This window comes from Columba livia, chromosome 1 (assembly GCF_036013475.1).
Source record: "Columba livia isolate bColLiv1 breed racing homer chromosome 1, bColLiv1.pat.W.v2, whole genome shotgun sequence".
Classification (NCBI taxonomy): domain Eukaryota; kingdom Metazoa; phylum Chordata; class Aves; order Columbiformes; family Columbidae; genus Columba; species Columba livia.
The window spans coordinates 4,884,285-4,910,898 of record NC_088602.1 but is presented as its reverse complement, the minus strand read 5'-3'; the positions used below and the strand labels follow the sequence as shown (position 1 = coordinate 4,910,898).

At 46.1% G+C, this 26,614-nt stretch overlaps 1 protein-coding gene across 4 annotated transcripts in view; it reads left to right on the top strand.

The window, feature by feature from the left end:
- Window positions 1–26,614, top strand: part of INTS4 (integrator complex subunit 4) — a 47,025-nt gene that overhangs the window by 9,536 nt on the left and 10,875 nt on the right. For all 4 annotated transcript variants that reach the window (XM_005500578.3, XM_021285067.2, XM_065076506.1 and 1 more), the window contains 10 exons: window positions 97–217; window positions 1,798–1,869; window positions 2,590–2,764; window positions 8,409–8,614; window positions 12,879–13,021; window positions 13,999–14,114; window positions 16,562–16,695; window positions 18,488–18,645; window positions 21,645–21,738; window positions 24,696–24,776. In XM_005500578.3, coding sequence (XP_005500635.1) covers window positions 97–217; window positions 1,798–1,869; window positions 2,590–2,764; window positions 8,409–8,614; window positions 12,879–13,021; window positions 13,999–14,114; window positions 16,562–16,695; window positions 18,488–18,645; window positions 21,645–21,738; window positions 24,696–24,776 — 1,300 coding nt within the window. The remainder of the gene's footprint in view (window positions 1–96; window positions 218–1,797; window positions 1,870–2,589; window positions 2,765–8,408; window positions 8,615–12,878; window positions 13,022–13,998; window positions 14,115–16,561; window positions 16,696–18,487; window positions 18,646–21,644; window positions 21,739–24,695; window positions 24,777–26,614) is intronic.

The following is a 26,614-nucleotide window of genomic DNA, read 5'->3' as shown; positions in this document are numbered from 1 at the left end:
TTGCACATCCATAGGAATTCAGCGCGGCTTGTTCTTGCTCGATGCCATCCAGCCCGACGTCAGATCCACATACTTATTTTTGTTTCTCTGTGTTAGCATCGTCCCGATTCCTTCTTCTAACGAGGAAATTCGCTTGGTTGATGATGCGTTTGGAAAAATTTGTCATATGGTCAGTGATGGTTCCTGGGTTGTTAGAGTACAAGCTGCCAAGTTACTGGTAAGTTGCTTTCTTTTCTATCTGAAAATGGTTCATCTTGTATTACTTGATTTTTCACATATATTTGAAGAGAAATGAGAGGACACAGTCTCGCACAGTATCCTTATAGCTAAACTGAGGGAGTGCAGTCTGGATGATCGGGTGGTGAGGTGACTGTGAACTGGCTGAAGGGAAGAAGCCAGAGAGTCGTGGTCAATGGGGCCAAGTCCAGTTGAGGCCTGGATCTAGTGCAGTGCCTCAGGGGGCAGTGCTGGGGACGGTGTTGTTCAATATATTCATCAATGACTTGGATGAGGGAATAGAGTGACTGTCAGCAAGTTTGCTGGTGACACCAAGCTGGGAGGAGTGGCTGACACGCCAGAGGCTGTGCTGCCATCAGAGACCTGGACAGGCTGGAGAGCTGGGCGGGGAGAAATGTAATGAAATAGAACAAGGGCAAGTGTAGAGTCTTGGATCTGGGCAGGAACAACCCCAGGTTCCAGTGTAAGTTGGGGAATGACCTGTTGGAGAGCAGTGTAGGGGAAAGGGACCTGGGGGTCCTGGGGACAGCGGGAGGACCATGAGCCAGCACTGGGCCCTTGTGGCCAGGAAGGCCAATGGTACCTGGGGTGGGTTAGAAGGGGGTGGTCAGTAGGTCAGAGAGGTTCTCCTGCCCCTCTGCTCTGCCCTGGGGAGACCACACCTGGAATATTGTGTCCAGTTGTGGCCCCTCAGTTCCAGCAGGACAGGGAACTGCTGGAGAGAGTCCAGCGCAGGGCAACAAAGATGCTGAAGGGAGTGGAGCATCTCCCGTGTGAGGAAAGGCTGAGGGAGCTGGGGCTCTGGAGCTGGACAAGAGGAGACTGAGGGGTGAACTCATTAATGTTTACAGATATATAAAGGGTGAGTGTCAGGAGGATGGAGCCAGGCTCTTCTCAGTGACAACCAATGAGAGGACAAGGGGTAAGGGGTTCAAACTGGTACACAAAAGGTTCCACTTAAATGTGAGAAGAAACTTCTTCATGGTGAGGGTGGCAGAGCCTGGCCCAGGCTGCCCAGGGAGGTTGTGGAGTCTCCTTCTCTGCAGACATTCCAACCCGCCTGGACACCTTCCTGTGTAACCTCATCTGGGTGTTCCTGCTCCATGGGGGGATTGCACTGGATGAGCTTTCCAGGTCCCTTCCAATCCCTGACATTCTGGGATTCTGTGATGTTTAAAAACAGTACAGGTAAAATTCTAGCAAAATTCTGCAAAGAAATAAATGAGGGAGGTTGAGGAAACCCAAAAGTTTCTTAGCCAAGCTATGCAGAGATTCTTGATAGTCAAGGGTTGGGTATCCAAGAAAAAAACAAGTACTTGTTGTAATTCCGCCCCATTTACACCAGCTGAACTCGGGAGAGACCATATTCACCTCAGTGTGAAAATAATATGTTCTGACTGTCTTAAGTTAAACTTTTGACTCTGATATACAGCAATGTCAAGCATTGGGTAAAGCTATTTGAGTGTATAACATTGGACACCATCTTGGGCTAAATCAGGAAATTATATGGTGTAATTTAGAAGAATCTTGTTTCTTCCTTTTGATTTCTTTTTTCTTTAGGGTTCCATGCAACAAGTGAGTTCTCATTTCTTAGAGCAGACCCTCGACAAGAAGCTCATGTCAGACCTGAGGGTACGTCAATATTCGGGGTTGTTTTTACTGTGTGTAGCATACTAAAATTGCACAACAGGTATGTTAACGTTGAGTGTGTTTACCATGTCCTTGCCTCAGGGCTGCCGAGAGTTAATTGATGATGATAGGTTTTCTTCTAGATTAAAGTCAGTGAAGCAATCGCTACTTTTAGATTTCATTAGCTGAGCATGTAATAAACAGCTCGAGGCTATTGAGGTTTCGCAGTTGAGAGGTAAATGTTAGTGTTCTTCCGACAGTCTTTTGGCTAAAAGCTTTATTTATTGTGTGTGGGAAGATGGCATCTTAGTTTTAGGAGCAAATTTATGGAAAATTTCTGCAAGATCCAACCAGGAGACACAGACATTTCAAGAGACACGAGTAGCTAAAGGCTCTTCAGCCCAACGAGCAAAATGCTGCAGTAAAATTCCTTCCTTAAGCAGCTTGCTTCAGGTATTATGTTCAGTTTTATTGTCTGAGAATGTGTTAATTAAAATATTTGTTACGATCCTTTCCCAACATCGGGAGTACAAAAGAGTTACTGGCAATTGGAAGTATTCATAAAAGATAAGGCAATATATGCTTTTCTTAGCATTTACCTGTTTCTGCCAGTGTCTAAACCTCTAGATACATCTATTTTAAAATCTGATAAAGCTATTTAATAGTTTATTCAATAATCTTTAAGGTTTACCGTGGTTGTAACTGGTAAACTTGTTCGGACAGAGGAAGCGCACGGCACATGAACGAGCCAAGGAACTCTACAGCTCTGGGGAGTTTTCAAGTGGCAGAAAGTGGGGAGATGATGCTCCCAAAGAAGAAATCGATACGGGCGCTGTGAACCTGATTGAATCGGGAGCTTGTGGGGCTTTTGTTCATGGCCTGGAAGATGAGATGTATGGTAAGTGTTAATTTATTGTGGAGAGACTAAAGGAGGAGATGTGTGCTGGCTGATAAGCTTTGTTTCTGGGAAGGTTTTTTGGTCAAAATAGATCACTTACCTGTTGTGTGTGGTGTTTGGGGTTTATATATATATATATATATTTATTTATTTATTTATTAATGTTTTTTGATTATGTTTTTTAAATGAATCATGGATTTCACGATGTGGATTTTCATTCCATTGTGATCTCTGATATGGCATTTATTTCAAAAATCACAGAATCCCAGAATGTCAGGGATTGGAAGGGACGTCGAAAGCTCATCCAGTGCAATCCCCCCATGGAGCAGGAACACCCAGATGAGGTTACACAGGAAGGTGTCCAGGCGGGTTGGAATGTCTGCAGAGAAGGAGACTCCACAACCCCCCTGGGCAGCCTGGGCCAGGCTCTGCCACCCTCACCATAAAGAAGTTTCTTTTCATCTTTAAGTGGAACCTCTTGTGTTCCAGTTTGAACCCATTACCCCTTGTCCTGTCATTGGTTGTCACCGAGAAGAGCCTGGCTCCATCCTCCTGACACTCACCCTTTATATATCTGTAAACATGAATGAGGTCACCCCTCAGTCTCCTCTTGTCCAGCTCCAGAGCCCCAGCTCCCTCAGCCTTTCCTCACACGGGAGATGCTCCACTCCCTTCAGCATCTTTGTTGCCCTGCGCTGGACTCTCTCCAGCAGTTCCCTGTCCTGCTGGAACTGAGGAGCCACAACTGGACACAATATTCCAGGTGTGGTCTCCCCAGGGCAGAGCAGAGGGGCAGGAGAACCTCTCTGACCTACTGACCACCCCCTTCTAATCCACCCCAGGTACCATTGGCCTTCCTGGCCACAAGGGCCCAGTGCTGGCTCATGGTCACCCTGCTGTCCCCAGGTCCCTTTCCCCTACACTGCTCTCTAATAGGTCATTCCCCAACTTATACTGGAACCTGGGGTTGTTCCTGCCCAGATACAAGACTCTACACTTGCCCTTGTTATATTTCATTAAATTTCTCCCCGCCCAACTCTCCAGCCTGTCCAGGTCTCTGATGGCAGCACAGCCTCTGGCGTGTCAGCCACTCCTCCCAGCTTGGTGTCACCAGCAAACTTGCTGACAGTCACTCTATTCCCTCGTCCAAATCATTGATGAATATATTGAATAACAGCGGCCCCAGCACTGCCCCCTGAGGCACTGCACTAGATCCAGGCCTCAACTGGACTCTGCCCCATTGACCACGACTCTCTGGCTTCTTCCCTTCAGCCAGTTCACAGTCACCTCACTACCCGATCGTCCAGACTGCACTCCCTGTGTAACTGTGTAAAATCCTACAGTGTTGCACAGAATTTTGGATGGACATATTCCGTCGAATAGCCAAAACCAACTAGCTTCCTATAAGCAGTAAATTTTTACTACCTGGTAGGAAGTGGTAGCTTATGTTACGCAGAAACACATTTCTTTTATTATTTCTTATTGACTTGAATTTAAAAATCGCATGTGGCTCTAAATTGGCAACATTAGTTGCTGCTGTTTGAAATTAGTGTTTTCTCTGCAGGAAGGAACAGTGAAATTTATAGAATTTGTTGTTTAAAACATGCCACTACGAGGAACCTGTGCCCACGGAGTCCAGTGATCGTTCATTTTATAAACATTATGAACAGCTTCCACCCTAACAAAGGTTAGAACTCATGGAGACAAACCCATGTATTTTTCAACGTATTTCAGCATCCAACAGCTACAACAAACGGAACTTTTCTTCTTCTAATTTCCAACCCAATTTTATCCATAGCCAATATATATGCATTTGATTTTTATCCAGTGGTAGGTTTCCGATTAAATAGTTATTGCTTCTCTCAGGACTGGTTTCCTTAATTAATTAATGAACAGCTTTGATTTTGCAAGGAGCTAAAGAGGTTCAGCTCCTTTTAGGGGTTATTCTTGAATGTTAGTGAGAGGATCTGTATTTTTTCGGGTACTTAAATTTCAGGTGAGGTCTTGCTTACACCTCTAGCAATGGGGTGTATTAGAAGAGGGTGGTCAGTAGGTCAGAGAGGTTCTCCTGCCCCTCTGCTCTGCCCTGGGGAGACCACATCTGGAATATTGTGTCCAGTTGTGGCCCCTCAGTTCCAGCAGGACAGGGAACTGCTGGAGAGAGTCCAGCGCAGCCACCAAGATGCTGAAGGGAGTGGAGCATCTCCCGTGTGAGGAAAGGCTGAGGGAGCTGGGGCTCTGGAGCTGGACAAGAGGAGACTGAGGGGTGACCTCATTCATGTTTACAGATATATAAAGGGTGAGTGTCAGGAGGATGGAGCCAGGCTCTTCTCGGTGACAACCAATGACAGGACAAGGGGTAATGGGACCAAACTGGGACACAGGAGGTTCCACTTAAATTTGAAAAGAAACTTCTTTATGGTGAGGGTGGCAGAGCCTGGCCCAGGCTGCCCAGGGAGGTTGTGGAGTCTCCTTCTCTGCAGACATTCCAACCTGCCTGGACACCTTCCTGTGTAACCTCATCTGGGTGTTCCTGCTCCATGGGGGGATTGCACTGGATGAGCTTTCCAGGTCCCTTCCAATCCCTGACATTCTGGGATTCTTTTTCTTTTAACAGAAATCCCTGTGTTCTGAGGTCACATTTACCTGTTCCACAGTGCTGTCGTATTAGTCTCTTGTGATATAACGGACTGTGGTCTCTTTCCAACAGATTATATTTGATTTGTTCTTTTAAAAACGATGGGTTTTGAGAGTCAAACTAGAACACAGACATTCTGAGCTCTCCTGGTTTTGACTGCAGCATTGACCATACCAATGGCCTCATGAAAATTACTCTTCCCAGCCCAATTTTGCTGTGGGTAGATTGAAGATTTTTTATTTCTTAAGGCTATTGAGAACAGCTGGTGTTTGAATAGAACCATGAAATTGCCGAGCTCTGAACATTATTCCTGAGTTTGCTTTTAATTTTACTGCAAGGACGAGGCTAAATTAGAAAATACAAAACCACCACGACAAAAATATCATTGTAGACTGTGTTGTGAAAGTTGGTTTATTGTTCCATGACTCCTGCAAATAAAAGCACATTTTCCCAAAGCCAAACTCTCCCTGAAGCTTGAAAGTGCAGCTTTTTTCTGACTAACGGTAAAAAATTGTTCACTGTTGATAATATCACAGAATCGGCTGGGTTGGAAAAGACCTCAGAGATCATCCAGTCCAACCCTTGGTCCAACTCCAGTCTGTTTACTAGATCATGGCACTAAGTGCCATGTCCAGTCTCAGTTTAAAAACCTCCAGCACCTCCCTGGGCAGCCATTCCAATGCCTGACCACTCTCTCTGCAAAGAATTGCTTTCTAATATCCAGCCTCAATTTCCCCTGGCAGAGTTGAAGCCCATGCCCCCTTGTCCTATTGCTGACTGCCTGGGAGAAGAGACCAATCCCCACCTGGCTAGAACTGCCCTTCAGGTAGTTCTAGAGAGTGCTGAGCTCACCTCTAAGCCTCCTTTTCTCCAGACTAAACAAGCCCAGCTCCCTCAGCCTCTCCCCGTAGGTCTTGTGTTCAAGTCCCTTCACCAGTCTTGTTGCTCTTCTCTGGACCCGCTCCAGCACTTCAATGTCTTTCCTGACCTGAGGGGCCCAGAACTGAACACAACACTCCAGGTGTGGCCTCACCAATGCAGAGTACAGGGGAAGGATCACTGCCCTTGTCCTGCTGACCACACTAGTTTGGATACAGGACAGGATACCATTGGCCTTCTTGGCCACCTGGGCACACTGTTGGCTCATGTTGAGCTTCCTGTCAATTAGCACCCCCAGGTCCCTTTCTGTCTGACTGCTCTCCAGCCACTCTGCGCCCAGCCTGTAGCGCTGCAGGGGGTTGTTGTGACCAAAGTGCAGCACCCGGCATTTGGCCTTATTGAACTTCATCCCATTGGAATCAGCCCATTTTTCCAGTCTATCCAGATCCCTCTGCAGAGCCCTCCTGCCTTCCAGCAGGTCGACACTCCCTCCCAGCTTGGTGTCATCAGCAAATTCACTGATGATGGTCTCAATCCCCTCGTCTAAATCATCAATAAAGATGTTAAACAGGACTGGACCCAACACTGACCCCTGGGGACACCACTAGTGACTGGCCGCCAGCTGGATGCAGCCCCATTCACCAGCACTCTCTGGGCCCGGCCCTCCAGCCAGTTCTTAACCCAGCGTAGAGTACACTTGTCCAAGCCATGGGCTACCAGCTTTTGCAGGAGTATATTATGGGAGACAGTGTCAAAGGCCTTGCTGAAGTCCAGATAGACCACATCCACGGCTTTTCCCTCATCCACCAGGTGAGTCACCTGATCATAAAAGGAGATCAGGTTGGTCAGACAGGACCTGCCCCTCCTAAACCCATGCTGGCTGGGTCTGATCCCTTGTCCATCCTGAAGGTGCTGTGTGATTCCATTCAGGATAAAGGCAGATGTGGAGTATACACAGATCTTTAAATAATGTAGAATAATGTAGAATTCTGTGGCGTTTTTAAATACTGCTGAGCTCTCTTCTTCCTTAATTGCAGCGCTGCTTCATTTCTTGAATTCCTCGTTGTAACTTCAATCTAGATTAGCGTGTCAGCTTATGAAAATAATATTGGCAAAATGTTTTTCTCCTGTAATACCTTGGTCTTAATGACCACAGAGACTCGTAGTTGTGACAAACGCCTCGTTACTGAACAAGCAGGGGTCTTGCTGCGTCTGCATTTTGCTGCTTAATCGGAATCATCAGGAATCAAATATGTTCTTGAAGAACAATGCGCCTAAAAGCTACACACAAGTTGAAAGTAAATGTGTTCAAGATGAGCTGATTTGAATGAAAAATAGAATTATGTTTAATACAATAATGTTTGCAAGACATCAGATTAATTCTTATTTATATGATCCCGGCACATTAATGTTATGGAAGCTGGCGAGGATGGCGGCAGGGAAGAAGAACCTTATCTCCACTTCAGCTTGTTATGTTTGGATGTTCTTCAAATTCCTGCTGTGTTTTGCAGCATCGATACCCTCTGGACGCCTTTTGGTGCTTTTTTTGCTTAAATTCTGGGTAATTTTAATAATCAGGTGGCACCTTTTAGCTGTTTTTTGAGGATCTGAAGTCACGAAGCAGAGGAATTTCTTTCTGTTTACTGACAACATGCTGATACTCCGGGGCTTTTCAGCAATTCATAAAGTGCTATGTAGCGAGTTAAAAACGCAGCGAGCGCTCTGAGCAATTAAAATGTCAGGAAGAATAAAACAAGCAGGGTTTAATTACCTAAATTAGTTTGCTTATGATACCAGGGTTATAGCTACGCTTGCAAAACGCACGATGAAACGTGTAATATTTATTGCTGGATGGGAGATCAATTTTTGACCTACGAGCCCCTCTGTATATGGCTATGACAGCAGCGTGCGCTGGATTAGAGGTGAGGATTTTAATCTGAAGATTTACCTGTGAAAAGGTCCCTGTTGGCACGTGTTCCTGCTTAGTTTCCATCATCCTGAGGGTTTCTGTAGCATCTCTTGTCCTTAGCCCAATCCTTAAATAACATCAGGCCTGGCTGTTGGGTAGTATGTCCTTTTAAATGAATTCCTAATTCGCTAATTAATTCCTCCCCTGTGTTTTAACAGAGGTTCGGATCGCCGCGGTCGAAGCCCTTTGCATGTTGGCTCAGTCCTCGCCTTCTTTCGCGGAGAAATGCCTGGATTTTTTGGTCGACATGTTTAACGACGAGATCGAGGAGGTGAGATTGCAGTCGATCCACACGATGAGGAAGATTTCCAACAACATCACGCTGCGGGAAGACCAGCTGGATACCGTGTTAGCTGTCTTGGAGGTAAGAAATTGCTGAGGGAGGAACAAAAAATCTCATTCCTGTTTTCTTTGAGGTGTTATAATTATATGATGCTAATCAGCCCCTTCTGAGCTGAAACTCTCCACCTTGTGCTTTGTTGTGTTTTTTTCCTATTCTTTGAACACTCCCAAAGGTTCCCAAGGTCTAGCAGCTTGTAATCTCCAGCACAACAGAATACTTCTAAAATAAATGGATTTCAGCTAAAAACTCTTCCCTTGATCACTGTACTGTTGCCTCATCGGTGTTTCCTTGTGTCTTGTTCTTGGTGCAGCACTCGGCACCGCATCATGTTGAGTACATCTTCATTTTCACAGAATCCCAGAGTGTCAGGGATTGGAAGGGACCTGGAAAGCTCATCCAGTGCAATCCCCCCATGGAGCAGGAACACCCAGATGAGGTTACACAGGAAGGTGTCCAGGCGGGTTGGAATGTCTGCACAGAAGGAGACTCCACAACCCCCCTGGGCAGCCTGGGCCAGGCTCTGCCACCCTCACCAGGAAGAAGTTTCTTCTCAAATTTAAGTGGAACCTCCTGTGTTCCAGTTTGAACCCATTGCCCCTTGTCCTATCATTGGTTGTCACCGAGAAGAGCCTGGCTCCATCCTCCTGACACTCACCCTTTATATATCTGTAAACATGAATGAGGTCACCCCTCAGTCTCCTCTTGTCCAGCTCCAGAGCCCCAGCTCCCTCAGCCTTTCCTCACACGGGAGATGCTCCACTCCCTTCAGCATCTTGGTGGCTGCACTGGACTCTCTCCAGCAGTTCCCTGTCCTGCTGGAACTGAGGGGCCACAACTGGACACAATATTCCAGGTGTGGTCTCCCCAGGGCAGAGCAGAGGGGAAGGACCATTTTCTTTCTGTTTCCTTTGCTCCGCTGCTTTGGCTCCACCTTTGCACACCGTACAGAGACAGGGCATGAGCCTGAGACCTCTCATCTGACTGCCCACACTTTCTTAGCATGCTCTGCGGTGTAATTTTGGCTTTTTCCATCCAGCATCCTCCCTGTTGGTGCTGAGCCAGGATCCAGGACATGCTGTGAGTCACCGGCTCTTCCTGGCTGATGGGTTTGATCCGGAAAGGGGGGATTTCAACTGTATGTGCCAAACTGCTACCCCTCAAACCTCTTTTATTTGCTGAACTCTGGCCAAATTTTTCCGAAGCCCTAAATACTGAAAGAGCGGTGTGACATCTATATTACATACATACACACAAAAATACATGCACTTCAGAAAGGTACATGATGTATCAAGTATTATCTGAATAAAACTTAGCAAAGACAATACTCCTCCCCCCATTACGATAGCAATATCTGCTTTATTGGGTAGTATTTAAGTTGATACTGAGAAAAATCAGCTGTTACTAATGAAAGTTATAAGAAGTTTGCAGTTTGTTGAATCCTCCACCTACCCCACCCTTTGCAATCAAAACCAAAAGATACAGAAACAGATCAATTTAACCTGCTGTTATTCAAACACATCCACCTACTTTTGGATATTTCAGGCAACTCCACAGTCACCATGTCTGTTGGGAAGCTATTCCCTAGTTCCCTGAATTGCCTTGAGGGGGGATTTCTTTATTTCACCTAAAGTTTACTCAGTCTCATCCCTTTACAAACTCAAAAATTAGTCTTTCTCCTTGGTGTCCACATTCCACAACACAGTAGACAGTGCTGAAAATCCCGTTTCTGTCTTTTCAGCTGTGGTTTGCTTGACCCATGGCATCGGCGGCTTCTTTCACTTGTGCCCCAGGAAGAAACTAACTAACCAACCAACTAACTAACTAACTAACTAACTAACTCACCATCCTATTTTATCACTCTGTAACAGACACTGTGATGTGAATTTGCAGATGCAGCAATGAGTTTTAGGTGCCTCACATTTTTATGTCGTTGATTTATGTTTGTTCAAGTTGAGAACTTGTAGGTCAAGGTATAAAAACGTTGTTGTTGGGCTGGGGTTCTGTCTTCAACTTCTGTGGTGACTTATCATGTGTGATAAATCATACATGTATTATGGTTTGTATTGTCGTAATTATCATCAGGTATTAGGATAGCTAAAGTGTGAGAATTATTAACATCTTAATGCATTTGTCTCATTCTGAAATGCACTTACTCGCTTTCTGTAAAATCCATCCAAAATATAGGATATGGAAAAAAAGCATTAACTTTAGGGCCTAAATTTCTTTCAAGGGAGTAAATATGGAACAGTTGGTCATGTGTTTTCATCCAACCGTTTTGACTTGATCTGAATAACTACCAGCTCGTCCTTGCTTTTCTCACCGGGCTTTGTGTTCTGGTTTTCCTGTTGGTCCTGATCTCAGTTTCTGTTGAGTTGTGCTCCTCTCTGTCCCTCCCTAGTCCTCTGCCTCGCTTATCTCCATACTGCAGTGGTCATGGAGCTCACCTAGACCATCTCCATGGTCATTTCATTCCTGTTCTTAGAGAACATCATCTCTGTTGGTCATAGTCTGTGTTCCACCACCAATATAAGGAATGGCTGAGAAGCCCCACTCTGCTTTCATCCTTTAATCATTTGTGTGTGTTGGTCATCATTTAAGAGCCTTTACAGTCGGGCTGCCCTTTCTTCCTTTGTGTAAGACAGTGATGAATGAGCTGTTGATACTTATCAAATTATAATTAAAAAAAACCCAAACAAATCTGCCATTAAAATGCATCCAGCTCTTGTATCCTGTCAAATTTTCACATTCTATCCAGCAATGCCACACAAATGCTGACAGCAAGGAAGAGTAGCACACTGATGTGGAACGGCAAGGTGGTTTTTGGCGGAAGGGATGTAATGAATTAAGCTGGAGTTCAGCCACAGCACTTCTAAAAATACTGCTTGGAGATTGCATGAACTCCTCTGTACGTCACCCTGGCCTAAAAAAGACAATGGGTGCAATGTGACTTTAGAAACAGTATATTAGTGGTCCCATACCATCAGTACAATGTTCCTCACTGAACTTGTAAGAACGTGTTTTGGTTGTTTTTTTTATTATCCATCCATAAATCCATAGTTAGGTCAAGTTCTTTTATAACATGGATGGTCACTGTTGATCTGTCTGGCCATTGATGTGTCCTCAACACTTAAACAAACCCTGTAGAGGCTGGTGACTGGGTCAGGGCCTGTGGAGCTGAGCTTCACATGTTGAATCATAGAATCATTTTGGTTGGAAAAGACCTTTGAGATCATCGAGTCCAACCATTAACCCTGGCACTAACCCACGTCCCTGAGAACCTCATCTCTGCGTCTGTCCAACCCCTACAGGGATGGTGACTCCACCACTGCCCTGGGCAGCCTGTTCCAATGACCTGGCGCTTGTTCCTGGGGAGCAGAGCCCGACCCCCCCAGCTCCAAGCTCCTTTCAGGCAGTTCAGAGATCAGAAGGTCTCCCCTCAGCTCCTGTTCTCCAGCTGAACCCCCAGGTCCCTCAGCCGCTCCCATCACACTTGTGCTCCAGCCCCTTCCCCAGCTTCTCCAAAAGAGGGTAAAACAATCTTTGGTGATTGTTTTGCTGAGTTACCCAGTGCCTTCCTTCCTGCACCTAAGGGTACAACCTCACCCGAACCAAACAGTGACTCGTGTCCTGCTTGAGCAGGTCAGAGGTGAAGCTCTTCTCATTCATCCCAGTAGATGAAGCACACGGGAGGAAGAGACCAGCAGAAGACCTTGCAGCAGCTGGCTGGTGTGTCACTTCATCTGTGCTCAGCTATGATAACTGGAAGTATGCGCTGTTTTTCAGATAACAGCAACTGCTCCCTTTAAATGTGCTACAAAGATGCTGAGGGGTCTGGAGTATCTTTCTTAGGAGGAGAGACTAAGAGAGCTGGGGCTGTTCAGCCTGGAGAAGAGAAGCTGAGAGGGGATCTCATCAATGCTGATAAATATCTCCAGAGTGGGTGTCAAGAGGATGGACCAGACTGTTCAGTGGTGCCCAGTGACAGGATGAGGGGCAATGGGCACAGACTGAAACACAGGAGGTTCCATCTGAATATGAGGAGAAACTCCTTTCCTTTGAGGTGCCAGAGCCCTGGAACAGGCTGCCCAGAGAGGCTGTGGAGTCTCCTCTGGAGACATTCAAACCCACCTGGACACATTCCTGTGTGATCTGCTCTGGTGACCCTGCGTTAGCAGGTGGGTTGGACTGGATGATCTCCAGAGGTCCCTTCAACCCCAACCAGCCTGTGATTCTGGCACATCTTGGTGCTCAAAGGTGTCTGGTTTGGTTTGGTTTTGTTTTCTAGGATTCTTCAAGGGACATTCGGGAAGCGCTTCATGAACTGTTGTGTTGCACCAACGTCTCCACTAAGGAAGGCATCCATCTGGCACTGGTGGAGCTGCTGAAAAACCTCACAAAGTATCCCACAGACAGAGAATCCATCTGGAAGTGAGTGTGTTCGGAGTCTTCGTGTGTCCACATCTTTTTCTATTCATTTTAGTAATAGAGACATTAGGGAAATATTAAGCTGGGTAAGGAGGGAACAGGTATCGCAGGTGCACAGTCCTGTTGTTCTGTAAATATTTGGAGTAGTGGCTACATTAAGCATTGTGTGTATTCACGGCTGACGTAGAAACTCTGCATTGTTCTTGCTTGTCGATAGCTGTACTGGGAATCCAGAACGGATGAGCGCTCCTGGAAATATCCCTCTCCTACAAGCACTTGAAGCATTCCCAGAAAAAATCAATTCAGTTGCCAGTTTAAAACCCCATCTCTTCTATGCAGCTGCTGTTTTGTGCTTACTGGATACTGCATTAAATAGTAGTATTTGTCAGGGGTTGATGATGTCAGTTGTGACACATGGATACACGGCTACGTGGCATTGTGCTGTTGGTGGGACTTTTTCTTTCGGAGCAAAAATAATGAATATTTGTATGGGGTGGGGTTTTTTTGCTTGTTTAATGGAAGCAACAAAGGAAGGGATGGTCCAGCACACGTGGTTTGAGATGGAATTCTTGGTATTATTTGAAACACTTATTTCAGTCCACTTTGTCTTGCAGTGGACTCTAACATTAGGTTTGGAGTTTGGGTGTTTGAGTTGTGTTGTTTGGTTGGGTTTTTACCTCCTCACTCCTTTATTTCTGAAGAAAAAAAAATACACTCATTTGTTAGCGTTTAGTATGAAAGCTTCACTTGGGTTGTATATCTACAGGCATTATGTATTTCTTGGACATTTTTTTATTACTGGTTGCTTTTTCAAGCTGTCCTCTCAGTTTTCTCGGATCCTGCCAAATATTAATGCAAATACTCAGCTGTGAACAGAGACAGCAGGCTTGGACAGTAGGATTTTGATGCTGACCATAAAGTAGTAACGCTCTAAAATGTATTTTATGTGTTTGCTAAGAAACATTTCCATGTATTTTCAGATGCTTGAAGTTCCTGGGCAGCAGACACCCCACTTTGGTGCTTCCCTTGGTCCCAGAGCTGCTGAGTACGCACCCGTTCTTCGACACTCCTGAACCAGACATGGATGACCCAGCCTGTATCTTTTTAATGGAAACAGCTGATTGTTTGGACTGTAATAGGTTTTATTCATATTTTCCCGATGCTCACATTGGTTAAACCATTTTAAACTGTAGCAGACAATCCCGTAGCTATTTCCAAATCCCTTTGGCGCTTGGTTTTATTACTCAGCAAGTGATGGAATAACTGTTACCTGGAGCCATCTTCATAAATACTAGTGTGGTATAATTGGCCTTTTTTTATGCTGTGATGAATAATCTGTTTACTGAACGATGTGTCAAGGTTTAGGCTTTGTAGATGAGTCTTTTGATGTGAAAACATTTGTCTGGCTTGCACTAATATTGAAGATGCTTTGGCTTTTATATAAGAAGCGTGGTCTTCGTTGTTTGTTTTCTTTTTAGGTAAAACTCCTCCTCCCCTCACTGTTGTGTGGTGTGTAGAACAGTATTGTCTCTTCGTGCAGCAGTGGCTGAATCCCTGTAACACTATAAATTACCATCAATTCAAAATCAGAAATCCTTTTATGAACGTTAGCTCTTCTAGTGCTTTAGAATACAAACCGTTATTGTTATACCATTATCCTTAACAATAGGAGATGCCTTGGAGATGTGAAATACCGTTTTTCCATTGTTCATTCTCCTTGCTTCCCTCTGTGCCATTGCGGAACGTAATGTTATTTCTGATGCTGAGAGATGTTTGACTGGAAGAACTCCCTTCCTCTGCGAAGCTGCTGCTTATTTCTCTCACAGGACATCCCAGGTGGCCAAGAAGGCCAATGGTGTCCTGTTCTGTATCCAAAATAGCGTGGTCAGCAGGACAAGGGCAGTGATCCTTCCCCGTACTCTGCATTGGTGAGGCCACACCTGGAGTATTGTGTTCAGTTCTGGGCCCCTCAGGTCAGGAAAGAGATTGAAGTGCTGGAGCGGGTCCAGAGAAGAGCAACAAGACTGGGGAAGGGACTTGAACACAAGCCCTATGGGGAGAGGCTGAGGGAGCTGGGCTTGTTTAGTCTGGAGAAGAGGAGGCTTAGAGGTGAGCTCAGCACTCTCTAGAACTACCTGAAGGGCAGTTCTAGCCAGGTGGGGATTGGGCTCTTCTCCCAGGCAGTCAGCAATAGGACAAGGGGCCATGGGCTTCAACTCTGCCAGGGGAAATTGAGGCTGGATATTGGAAAGCAATTCTTTGCAGAGAGAGTGGTCAGGCATTGGAATGGCTGCCCAGGGAGGTGCTGGACTCACCGGCCCTGGAGGTTTTTAAACTGAGATTGGACGTGGCACTTAGTGCCGTGATCTAGTCAATGGACTGGAGTTGGACCAAGGGTTGGACTTGATGATCTCTGAGGTCTTTTCCAACCCAGTCCATTCTGTGACGATGATGTATTTTCAAACGCCAGATGGGGTTCTGCTCAGCCCAGACCTGCTCTGTGCTTCACCCAGCACACGTGAGATACAATTTCAATTCATGTTGGTTGTTCGCTGTGTCAATGATCACTTAGTGCCATGATCTAGTAAACGGACTGGAGTTGGACCAAGGGTTGGACTGGATGATCTCTGAGGTCTTTTCCAACCCAGTCGATTCTGTGATCTGCTAGAACTTCTATGGAGGGTAAATAAATACCTTGTGAGGATTGAAAAGGGCTAGAATCAGGTGGAGAAAAAGATTAATCCCTAAGCAGGTAGCTGAGTCATAATCTGAGTAAATTTATCCTATGAGCTGAGGATTGAAGGAACACTGCAGGAGACAAAGCTGGTATTTAGCTCAATGCACCTCTCTGCGCTGAAACAAATAATGTTATTGTAAAGATTATTCTGGAGGTAAGTTGCCACCAAATTTTACAAAAATACATTATGTAAAGACAGGCCTGGCAGCCAGAAACTACAATGTAGACCTGGATAGTATGTTTCTAGTGTAAACTGCTCATTAAAAACATGTTTTTGTCCGATTCAAAGCACTTGGCAAATTTGGATCAAGTTAGTTGAATAGCTTCAGCTGAAAATTTGGAAAGGACTTTGGGCAAAGAGGAGAAATTGGTTTGTCAAGTGGAAGCTTTTCTGCTTGGCAGCCTGAGGATGCAGGAGATATTTTGAAGAGGTAGATGTTTAATTTTACATGGTGTTTGGGTCCCAAACCGGTAAGCAGAGTGTAAGCTTTGAGGAAGAGTGAAACTGCACCTAACGAGCACGTTCTGCATTTCTAATCCCTGGCTCTGATCCTCTGAGCAGTCCCGCCTTGGCAGCAACATCCTTCCTCCAATATGGCCCATCCTGCAATATTTGCGCTTTGTAGTTTGTTTTCATCTGCTCAGCCAGCTGCCTCTTTGGGTTTTGCTCAGCGTCCTCCAACTGGGAAGAACTTCCTAAACAATCCCTGGCCAAGAAAGGCTTGCCGAGCTGTTGTTTTAACCTCCCATCCCCGAGGAGCTTTTCTTCTTCATGTTTATTTTTCTTTAACAATCCATTTCAATAGACATTGCTGTGCTGGTTCTGATTTTTAATGCTGCTAAGAGTTGCCCGACCATGCCCGCCCTGTTCTCTGATCACACGTTCAGACACTACGCGTATCTTCGGGACAGTCTCTCTCATCTGGTCCCTCCACTAAGAGTAAGTTGAACCACTTCGGTTTGCATTTCACTACTCCATTATGAATAGTCTGGTCTCTTCCATGTCTAGTTGGTGTGTAACGCTTCAATCCTAACTTATTTTTTTTCCTCCCGAGCTCCAAGTGAATGAATATTGAAAGGTGCATAAGAGAGCCAAATATTAAATTGTTACAATATGGATTTTGTAATATTTTGGGGAGAACAGCACATGGTTTGCTGGTTGGGAAAGAATATGGGGAGGGCAGAATTCCCTCTGTAGCCCTGACTGCGTGGGGAGGGGGAGCTCGGCCTTTGTAGTGCGGTCTGGATGAGCGGGTAGTGAGGTGACTGTGAACTGGCTGAAGGGAAGAAGCCAGAGAGTCGTGGTCAATGGGGCAGAGTCCAGTTGAGGCCTGGATCTAGTGCAGTGCCTCAGGGGCAGTGCTGGGGACGGTGTTATTCAATATATTCATCAATGACTTGGATGAGGGAATAGAGTGACTGTCAGCAAGTTTGCTGGTGACACCAAGCTGGGAGGAGTGGGTGACACGCCAGAGGCTGTGCTGCCATCAGAGACCTGGACAGGCTGGAGAGTTGGGTGGGGAAAAATTGAAAGAAATATAACAAGGGCAAGTGTAGAGTCTTGAATCTGGGCAGGAACAGCCCCAGGTTCCAGTGTAAGTTGGGGAATGACCTATTAGAGAGCAGTGTAGGGGAAAGGGACCTGGGGGTCCTGGGGACAGCAGGATGAGCATGAGCCAGCACTGGGCCATTGTGGCCAGGAAGGCCAATGGTACCTGGGGTGGGTTAGAAGGGGGGTGGTCAGTAGGTCAGAGAGGTTCTCCTGCCCCTCTACTCTGCCCTGGGGAGACCACATCTGGAATATTGTGTCCAGTTGTGGCCCCTCAGTTCCAGCAGGACAGGGAACTGCTGGAGAGAGTCCAGCGCAGGGCAACAAAGATGCTGAAGGGAGTGGAGCATCTCCCGTGTGAGGAAAGGCTGAGGGAGCTGGGGCTCTGGAGCTGGACAAGAGGAGACTGAGGAGTGACCTCATTAATGTTTACAAAGATATAAAGGGTGAGTGTCAGGAGGATGGAGCCAGGCTCTTCTCCATGACAACCAATGTTAGGACAAGGAGCAATGGGTTTAAACTGGAACACAAGAAGTTCCACTTAAATTTGAGAAGAAACTTCTTCCCAGTGAGGGTGGCAGAGCCTGGCCCAGGCTGCCCAGGGGGGTTGTGGAGTCTCCTTCTCTGCAGACATTCCAACCCGCCTGGACACCTTCCTGTGTAACCTCATCTGGGTGTTCCTGCTCCATGGGGAGATTGCACTGGATGAGCTTTCCAGGTCCAATCCCTGACATTCTGGGATTCTGTGAGATCTTCCAACATTTGACTTGTGTCCTACTGAACATTTTATTTGTGGTTGAGATGTGTTCCTGCTGCTTTGAACTGTGTTTTTTCCTGCATGGAAGTACAGGTGTGACTGAAGTTGGTCCTAAGTCATATTACAGCTCATAAAAAGGATCGTTGTTTGCGTGGTCTTGGAATTCCCTTGATTTCCCATCATAGTTAGTAGATGTGGAAGATGTTTTCCTCGAAGGGATGTTGAAGTTCAACCTGAAGATCTCGAGCTGCAAGAGAATTATAAAAAGGAGAGCGTTAACAAACAAAGATAAAAGCTTCAGGCTTGAAATCATCGATACAATTTCTCAATTGAAGAAAGAATCTGAGCTGTTAAACGCGGGCAGCGTTTTGCAATGTCATTACTTGTGTTAAACTTTCCTGTACGCATTTATTTCTTCTTGCTCAGTTGCCAGGTAGGAAGCTGGTGTCCTCCCCGGTCTCTCCCAGCATTACACCACACGAAGATCCTTCCCAGCAGTTCTTACACCAGAGCCTGGAGAGGGTTTACAACCTTCAGCACCTCGACCCGCAGGGCGTGCAGGAGCTGCTGGAATTCACCATCCGGTAAGGCCGCCCGCCAACCCCTTAGTGGAAGATCTATTAGGATTCCCGGTTTCTCTAAGGCAGGCGCTTTGCTTCTGAATATCCACGTCACACTTTGCTGTTGGGCGCTTAGCCTGAGGCTTCTTATAGGGAGCATTGTGATAAAACAGTGTTTGCAGCCTGTTTGAAACAAAACTGCTCTGCCCCACTGAACAAGGTAAGGGGCAGGTCAAGGTGACCTCAGACTGTTCGCTTATGGTAAAACACATTTTCCGTCTTTATGGATAACAGCCTTGTGTGTCATTTTTAGTTCTCAGTCCCTGTATAAGTCATTCATTTTTATCCTATTATTTTTACTGTTTTTACAGGGGTTTTTTGTTTCATTTTGGTAGGAAGAGAGAGGTTTGTTCTCATTGCTGTTCTAATTCCCAGGTGCTATGGCCTTTCATTCAGCGGGAGAGGAGCTGCTTGGTTGGGTTCTTATCACCAGTCCTCCTTACAAAGGACATTTGCATTCTTCATCGCTTTGAAAATATGAGATTTTCCTGGATGAGACGATATTATTGCGTGTTGCTGTCTGCTGTTGTAGAGAAACGGCTGTGAATGTGGCTTTTATGCTGCACCTTCCATTTCTTCTCTAAACTGACACAAACGAAACACTTGAAAAGGGTTTCAATATGATCGCCTTGCTTGCAAAGAGGAAAAGAGCCTTATTGCAAGAGTTGGCAAAACAATCCGAAATGCTTTGTTTGGAATATGGAGTTCCAAAGGGCTTTATTCTTTTTCTTCCCCCCAAATAGCTGCCTTTTCTGTGTGTGTAGCTGGGAATCGCTGCCGCACCCACCTCCACAGGCGAATCAACACGGTGTTCCCCGCTGAAAACCCAACCGGGGAAACTACGTGGTTTGTCTTCTGCTGTTTTGAAGCTACTCTGTGCAGCCTAAACCTTCGTCTCAAAGCATTTAATGCACTGAACGCTCGAAACAGGTGATCTCTTGGCAGAGCATCCAAAATCTTACAGACACAAGGTCTGGAAACCTCACAGGCTGGGGATGTTTTTGATTTAGAGTGTAGGAATCGTGTTGGAGATGGCTGCACGTGTGACTTACATGCACTAAAGGACAGCGGTGCTTTGGAGCTGATGGGAATTATTGGCTTGGCTTTTTTCCTCAGGAACCATATTAAACCAACTAATGTTTTCCACCCTTAAGAGAAGGGTGGATTTAGAATCATTTTGGTTGGAAGAGACCCTCAGGATCATCGAGTCCAACCATAATTAACTCTGGCACTAACCCGTGTCCCTAAGAACATCGTCTAAACGCCTTTTAAACCCCTCCAGGGGTGGTGACTCCACCACTGCCCTGGGCAGCCTGTTCTGATGCCCAACAACCCTTTCCATGAAGAATTTTTCCTTAATATCCAACCTAAACCTCTCCTGGCGCAACTCGAGGCCATTTCCTCTCATCCTATCACTTGCTACTTGGGAGAAGAGACCAACACCCTCCATGCTCCAACTTCCTTTCAGGTAGTTTTTAAGACAAAACCAAAGTGTTAAAGGTTGTTTTGCAGAAGACAAGAGGTTCCTGCACCAACAGTTTGGTTGATGAGAGAGGAAGCTCACAGGGACATCGTTCCCTCCCCCTCTGTCATTTTTGTCACCGAGGGAAGTAACACAAACCTCCTGGAGCTGGTATCTCCTTGGGATTTACATTTCCAACCACGCTTAGGCCTGACACTCTCCTGCCGAAACCGCAAGACAGGCTTTTCAAACAGCACATCGTTCTTTGTGGTTTGATTTCTCCATCCGTACAACAGGAATTTTTGGTTTTTGGCTCACAGGGATGTTGAAATGTGTTTAAGATTTTTAAGGAAATAGAATGAGTGGAATTGGGAACTGTAGGAGATTGGGAAATGGAATAATTGCCCAGTTGTTAGCTGAGACGTGACATCCTGGTCCCCATTGGTGTGATGTGGTGCATTAAAATGAAGCACCCAGGAGTCTCCTCTTCTCTCTGGGAGGTGAAATAGAGTCGCTGTGTAAAGCTCAGGCTGGTTCTGCTGTCACAGCATCGAAGGAAGGCACAGCCCCTCTGGATTTTGTTTTAAATTCATCAGTGCTCAGCAACCTGCTGGTTTGGCAGAGCCAAAGCTGCAGAATTGTGTCACGAATGCAAAGGTAAATCTAAAATAATCAAGAGGGAAAGGGTCCTCTGAAGATAAAATGTTCTTTTTAATAATGCACTAGGCAATGTGGCAATTTTAGTACACTTGATATCAAAGCAAAATGCAGAGAAGAACGGACGTGTCGAATCCGTGTCATCCAGCCTATTTGCAGTTCTGCAACAAAAATGAATTTTGGTTTCTTAATGCACACTTTTGATTTTAAAACATGTATAACTAAAGCTTTTTTGGGTTCCATTCACTGTCATTTATATTTCCATGGAGTCACAAGCTACTTCTATTGCTGTATGATATACAAGGAACACCAGGCAACACGCAGCTCGTTGGGGCAAATATCAATACATCAGATGTCAGCTTGGTTTATTATAAAAAGGCAGCAATATTTCAAATAACGCTCAGTCGTGGGAGCCTGACGTGTTCCAAACAACCTTTTCTCGCCAACGCCAACAGTTTTAGATTTCCCAGCAGCATGCTGCGAATGGCTCTTTAGCTACTGGAGATGTCTGGAGTGTTTTAAGTTAAATCTGGAGTGTTTTAAGTTAAATCTGGAGCCGCTGGGCTGTGTGGTCCCCAAAGCGCTGCAGAGCAATGCGGGTTGATGGATTTTCTGCTGCCGCTGTGCTGGTGTCGGCCTCCAGCAAAAAGGAGATGCCAAGTCCCAAGGTGCAAGGTGGTTTGTAATGCACGTTTGCTGCTGTTTCTGGCGCTGCTTCTAAATTTAACAAAATTGCAGGAATTGTTGGCATCGTCGTCGCTCTTGCCGCCTCCTGAGTGCATTTAGATTAATTTGCTGTCTTATGTTTATTTTTTTTTTTTGCTTCTTTTTCCATGTGTTTCAGTGATCTTCAGAGGCTCGGAGAGCTGCAATCGGAACTGGCAGGGATGGCGGATTTCACTGCAACTTACCTTCAGTGTCAGCTGCTCCTCATCAAGGTTTGACTTGAGACCACACCTGGAATATTGTGTCCAGTTGTGGCCCCTCAGTTCCAGCAGGACAGGGAACTGCTGGAGAGAGTCCAGCGCAGGGCAACAAAGATGCTGAAGGGAGTGGAGCATCTCCCGTGTGAGGAAAGGCTGAGGGAGCTGGGGCTCTGGAGCTGGACAAGAGGAGATTGAGGGGGGACTCATTCATGGTTATCGATATGTAAAGGGGGAGTGTCAGGAGGATGGATCCAGGCTCTTCTCGGTGACAACCAATGATAGGACAAGGGGTAATGGGTTCAAACTGGAATACAAGAGGTTCCACTTAAATTTGAGAAGGAGCTTCTTCCCAGTGAGGGTGGCAGAGCCTGGCCCAGGCTGCCCAGGGAGGTTGTGGAGTCTCCTTCTGTGCAGACATTCCAACCCGCCTGGACACCTTCCTGTGTAACCTCATCTGGGTGTTCCTGCTCCATGGGGGGATTGCACTGGATGAGCTTTCCAGGTCCCTTCCAATCCCTGACATTCTGGGATTCTGTGTAATTCCGCCGGTCCATCACAGCGCTGCACTTCCATCTTTTCACATTCATGATGAAAACGCAGGTTCCGTGGATTTCTGATATTCCCCCTCCCCTTCTCGGCAAATAATCGATGCGGTTACTTTGCCAGTGAACGCCCAGTGCAGATCTCTGCTGTCGTACACAGGGCTTATGTTGGTTCGTGTGCATTTTGCCAGCGGAGGGTTTATTTTCTGGCAGAAATCACAACGGAGGCAACTACTCTGTGGCCTTTTATGTTACAAGAGCAGCTTTTCTCTGAGTGCTTTTTGCTGAACTGCTGTAAGCGGAGTTTTTATAGACAATGTTTTGTAAGCAGCTAAAAAGCTGGAATTCCTTAGACTTGGTTGAGAAAAATAGTCAGTTGTGCTTTCTTTGAAAGTGCCGAAATTATCTGTCCGTTCGGTATTAGCAGATGAAGTGGTTCCTTTGACACCACGGCAAAGCAAAACCCTTTTCTCTATCAGCTTCTTGCTGTAAACAGCAACTCATTCTTTGCTCCACTTCTCCAGCTATAAGCTGGCACTGGGATTGAAATCAGTCTGCTGGCATTCTTTAGGTGTTTGAATGCAACTTATACTAAAGAAGTAAAGCAAGCGACAAACAGGTTTCCAGAAAGGCCTCAATAAAAGCTTTGTTATGTAAAACCGAGAGGGATTTGAGTTCCTTTGCTAAATGAGTAGCTGCCAGTTGGCGTAGCTTGTGCCAGCCCTCAAATCCTTGGGACGCGTTTATCACCCTCAGAAGGTATTTCGGTCGAGTGCTGTTACAGTTCAGCTAAAGCCAAACCTTTTGCCAAAGCAAAATGTGCTGTCCAGGCGCGGGACCAACATTTGGAGGTGCCTTTGTCGCCCTTCTCCAGGGTTCGAGTGGAGCGAACCAGATGGTTTGTTGGGGAGAAGGGGGGTAAAAGCTGCGTCAGCCGTTCTTGGCTCAAGGTGTAGAACAGTTAATCCATCCACAATGTGGCCGAAATGAAAAAGAACTCGTAATATATAGTTAGAAATTGTGATATGGCAGAGAGAACCCAAAAGTCAGAGCAGCCCTTTTCAGTGGATTCCTTGCCAATTGCTTCTTTCCCCAACAGAACAGAAGCTGCTAGGGTAAAAAATATCTTCATTTCCCAGCCTCTGGAGGCTACAAATGTTCTAGGCCTTTAAAGGCTCCACACACCCAGTGATTTTAGGGGTAAACTGGGATTCTGGGGCCAGTTTAGGTGGAGGACACAGCTGGCGTTGTGTGTAGCTGTATCCAAGGACAGGCAGCTTTCAATAAGTGATCTAAATCACAGAATCACAGAATGGACTGGGTTGGAAAAGACCTCAGAGATCATCGAGTCCAACCCTTGGTCCAACTCCAGTCCATTGACTAGATCATGGCACTAAGTGCCATGTCCAGTCTCAGTTTAAAAACCTCCAGGGCCGGTGAGTCCAGCACCTCCCTGGACAGCCATTCCAATGCCTGACCACTCTCTCTGCAAAGAATTGCTTTCTAATTTCCAGCCTCAATTTCCCCTGGCAGAGTTGAAGCCCATGGCCCCTTGTCCTATTGCTGACTGCCTGGGAGAAGAGCCCAATCCCCACCTGGCTAGAACTGCCCTTCAGGTAGTTCTAGAGAGTGCTGAGCTCAGCTCTAAGCCTCCTCTTCTCCAGACTAAACAAGCCCAGCTCCCTCAGCCTCTCCGCATAGGGCTTGTGCTCAAGTCCCTTCCCCAGTCATCATCTAATTAAGCCTTCTTAATTTTTTACCATACGCACATGGTTGGACTCGATGATCTTGAGGGTCTCTTCCAACCGAATGATTCTATGATTCTGTTCTGTGATAAAAAGCAAATAGGGTGTGGGTGTTGTTCGTTGGGGTTTTTTGTTTTTAATACGAATATCAGTGGCTGATTTACACTGAGTATTCTTAGTAACTCCAGGATCTTGGGTGGGGTGGAGTCTGTCAACAGGAAAGTTCAGAAATATGACTGTGTAGGTGTGTTTCTGGGGACAGTTGCTATTGTTTCTGCTTTTTGCTTGCAGTCTGGGATTGCCCTGATCTTCCTCTCAGGGAGGTGATAACGTGGTGGGCTATTGTTTTATTAAATAAGTAACTGCATTCTGCATAAAATTCTCCTTAAAAAACACTAATAGCTTGACACAGCCAATCTCTATTTCATAGTTTAGTTAATATTCTCAGCTTCTATTTTATAGTTGTATGGGTATCTCTGTGTATTTATAGAACAATACATATTTTGAAAGCTGTGGTTCCCCGTGTTATATTTAAAAGCACAAAAGACACTTTTTCACCCAACCTGTTGGTGTAGAGCCGAGAGACAGGGCATCTTCCCTGCTCCCAAACCCATCTAGCCCAGCATTACAAGTTTTAGACTGAACTAGGTATTTATCATCATCTCGTGGTTTTCTTTTGCAGGCCTTGCAGGAGAAGCTGTGGAACGTGGCAGCTCCTCTGTACCTGAAACAGAACGTGTTGGCGTCTGCTGCGGCAAAACAGGTGAGGCAGAAGCAGCGGGGTCTGCAGGTCCTTGGGTATGAGCCCTTCCTTGGCCACGCAACAGAAATACGCTTCTGATCCTCCACTGCCGTAGTCTGTCCAAGTAAATTTTGGTTCCACAAGGAGGAGAGGTTTTGCTCGTCTTCAAAAGATGAGTAGTGAGTGGGGAGCTTCATGACAACTGTACAAAGCAGAAGAGCAAGAAAGAAGATCCAGAAAACCATGGGCTGTTTGCCCTCGCCTCATTCCCAGGGAAGGCTGTGGATCGTATCCTCTTAAAAGCTGTTTCTAAAGAAGTGAAGGTCAACGTGGTGATTTGGAACAGCCAAAATGCCTTTCCCAAGGGCAAATGATGCCTAACCATAGAATAATTTTGGTTGGCAGAGACCCTTAAGATGAAGTCCAACTGTTAACCCAACCCTGGCACTAACCCATGTCCCTGAGAACTTCATCTCCGTGTCTCTTACACCCCTCCAGGGATGGTGACTCCACCACTGCCCTGGACAGCCTGGCATGACCAGCACCATTGCTTCCTGGTGCTGTGAGCAGTGGGAGGGCAGTGGATGTCACATCTCTTGACTTTAGCAAAGCGTTTGCAGTCTCCTGTGGTTTCTTTTTCACCAAACTGGCAGCATTCTGGCTGAATAAGTGGCTGATAAGGCTTCTCCAAATTGAGGAACCAGTTGATACACTGGAGGGCACATCTGGGGAACTGGGATGACAGGAACCTCGTGATGTTCAGCATGGGGATCCCAGTGGACAACACATTGAACATGGGGCAGTAACAAAGGTCAGCTGCATCCTGGGCTGGCTTAGCAAGAGCGTAGCCATCAGGTGTGGGGAAATGGTCCCTCCCCTCTGTTCGGTTCCTGAGAGATCACATCTGGAGGGCTGAGTTGTGTTTTGGGCTCCCTGGTAGAAGAGGGTGGGGGATGTTGGTCTCCCAAGTAACAAGTGACAGGACAAGAGGAAACAGCCTCAAGTTGTGCCAGGGGAGGTTTAGATTGGATATTAGGAAAAAATTATTCATGGAAAGGGCTGTCGGGCATTGGAACAGGCTGCCCATGGCAGTGGTGGAGTCACCATCCCTGGAGGGGTTTAAAAGGCGTTCAGATGAGGTTCTTAGGGACATGGGTTAGTGCTGGAGTTGGGTTATGGTTGGACTCGATGATCCTGAGGGTCTTTTCTGACCGAGATGATTCTATGATTCCAAGATGCTGACAAACCAGAGCAGGTTCAGCAGAGGGCCAAGGTGGTCAGGGCTGGAACACATTCCCTGCGAGGAGAGGCTGAGGGAATTGGGCTTGTCCAGCCTGGAGAAGAGAAGGCTTCAGGGTGGATTTACTGCTGTCCACCACTGCTTCATCCATAGGATGTAGATAAGACACGTCCAGACTGCCCTGGACAAGAGACCCAGGTTGGAATATGAGAAATTTTGATTAGATATAAGTGGGGTAATTTACCATAAGAGTGGTTAAATACTGTAACAGGTTTCCCAGAGAAGCTGGGGGAATCTTTGTCCCTGGAAGTGTCCACAATTTTATGTGGTTGCAAGTAACTGGGTCTAATCAGACCTGCTCTGAGCAGGGGATCAGGCTAGATGACCTCCAGAGGTCCCACCCAACCTGAGTTATTCTGATCCTGCGATGTATAAATGATCTGATCCTGGAAAAACTGAAGCTAAAAAACTGAAGCCAAGCCCTAAGAAAAGGTAAAGGAGAAAGCAAACTATTAAATAATGCAGAAACATGTAGAGTAAAAGCGAATTCATGGATCTGCTGGGAAACTCTGCTGACATTTTGAGTCTTCGGTTAATTAAGATGTAATAAGAGGCAGGT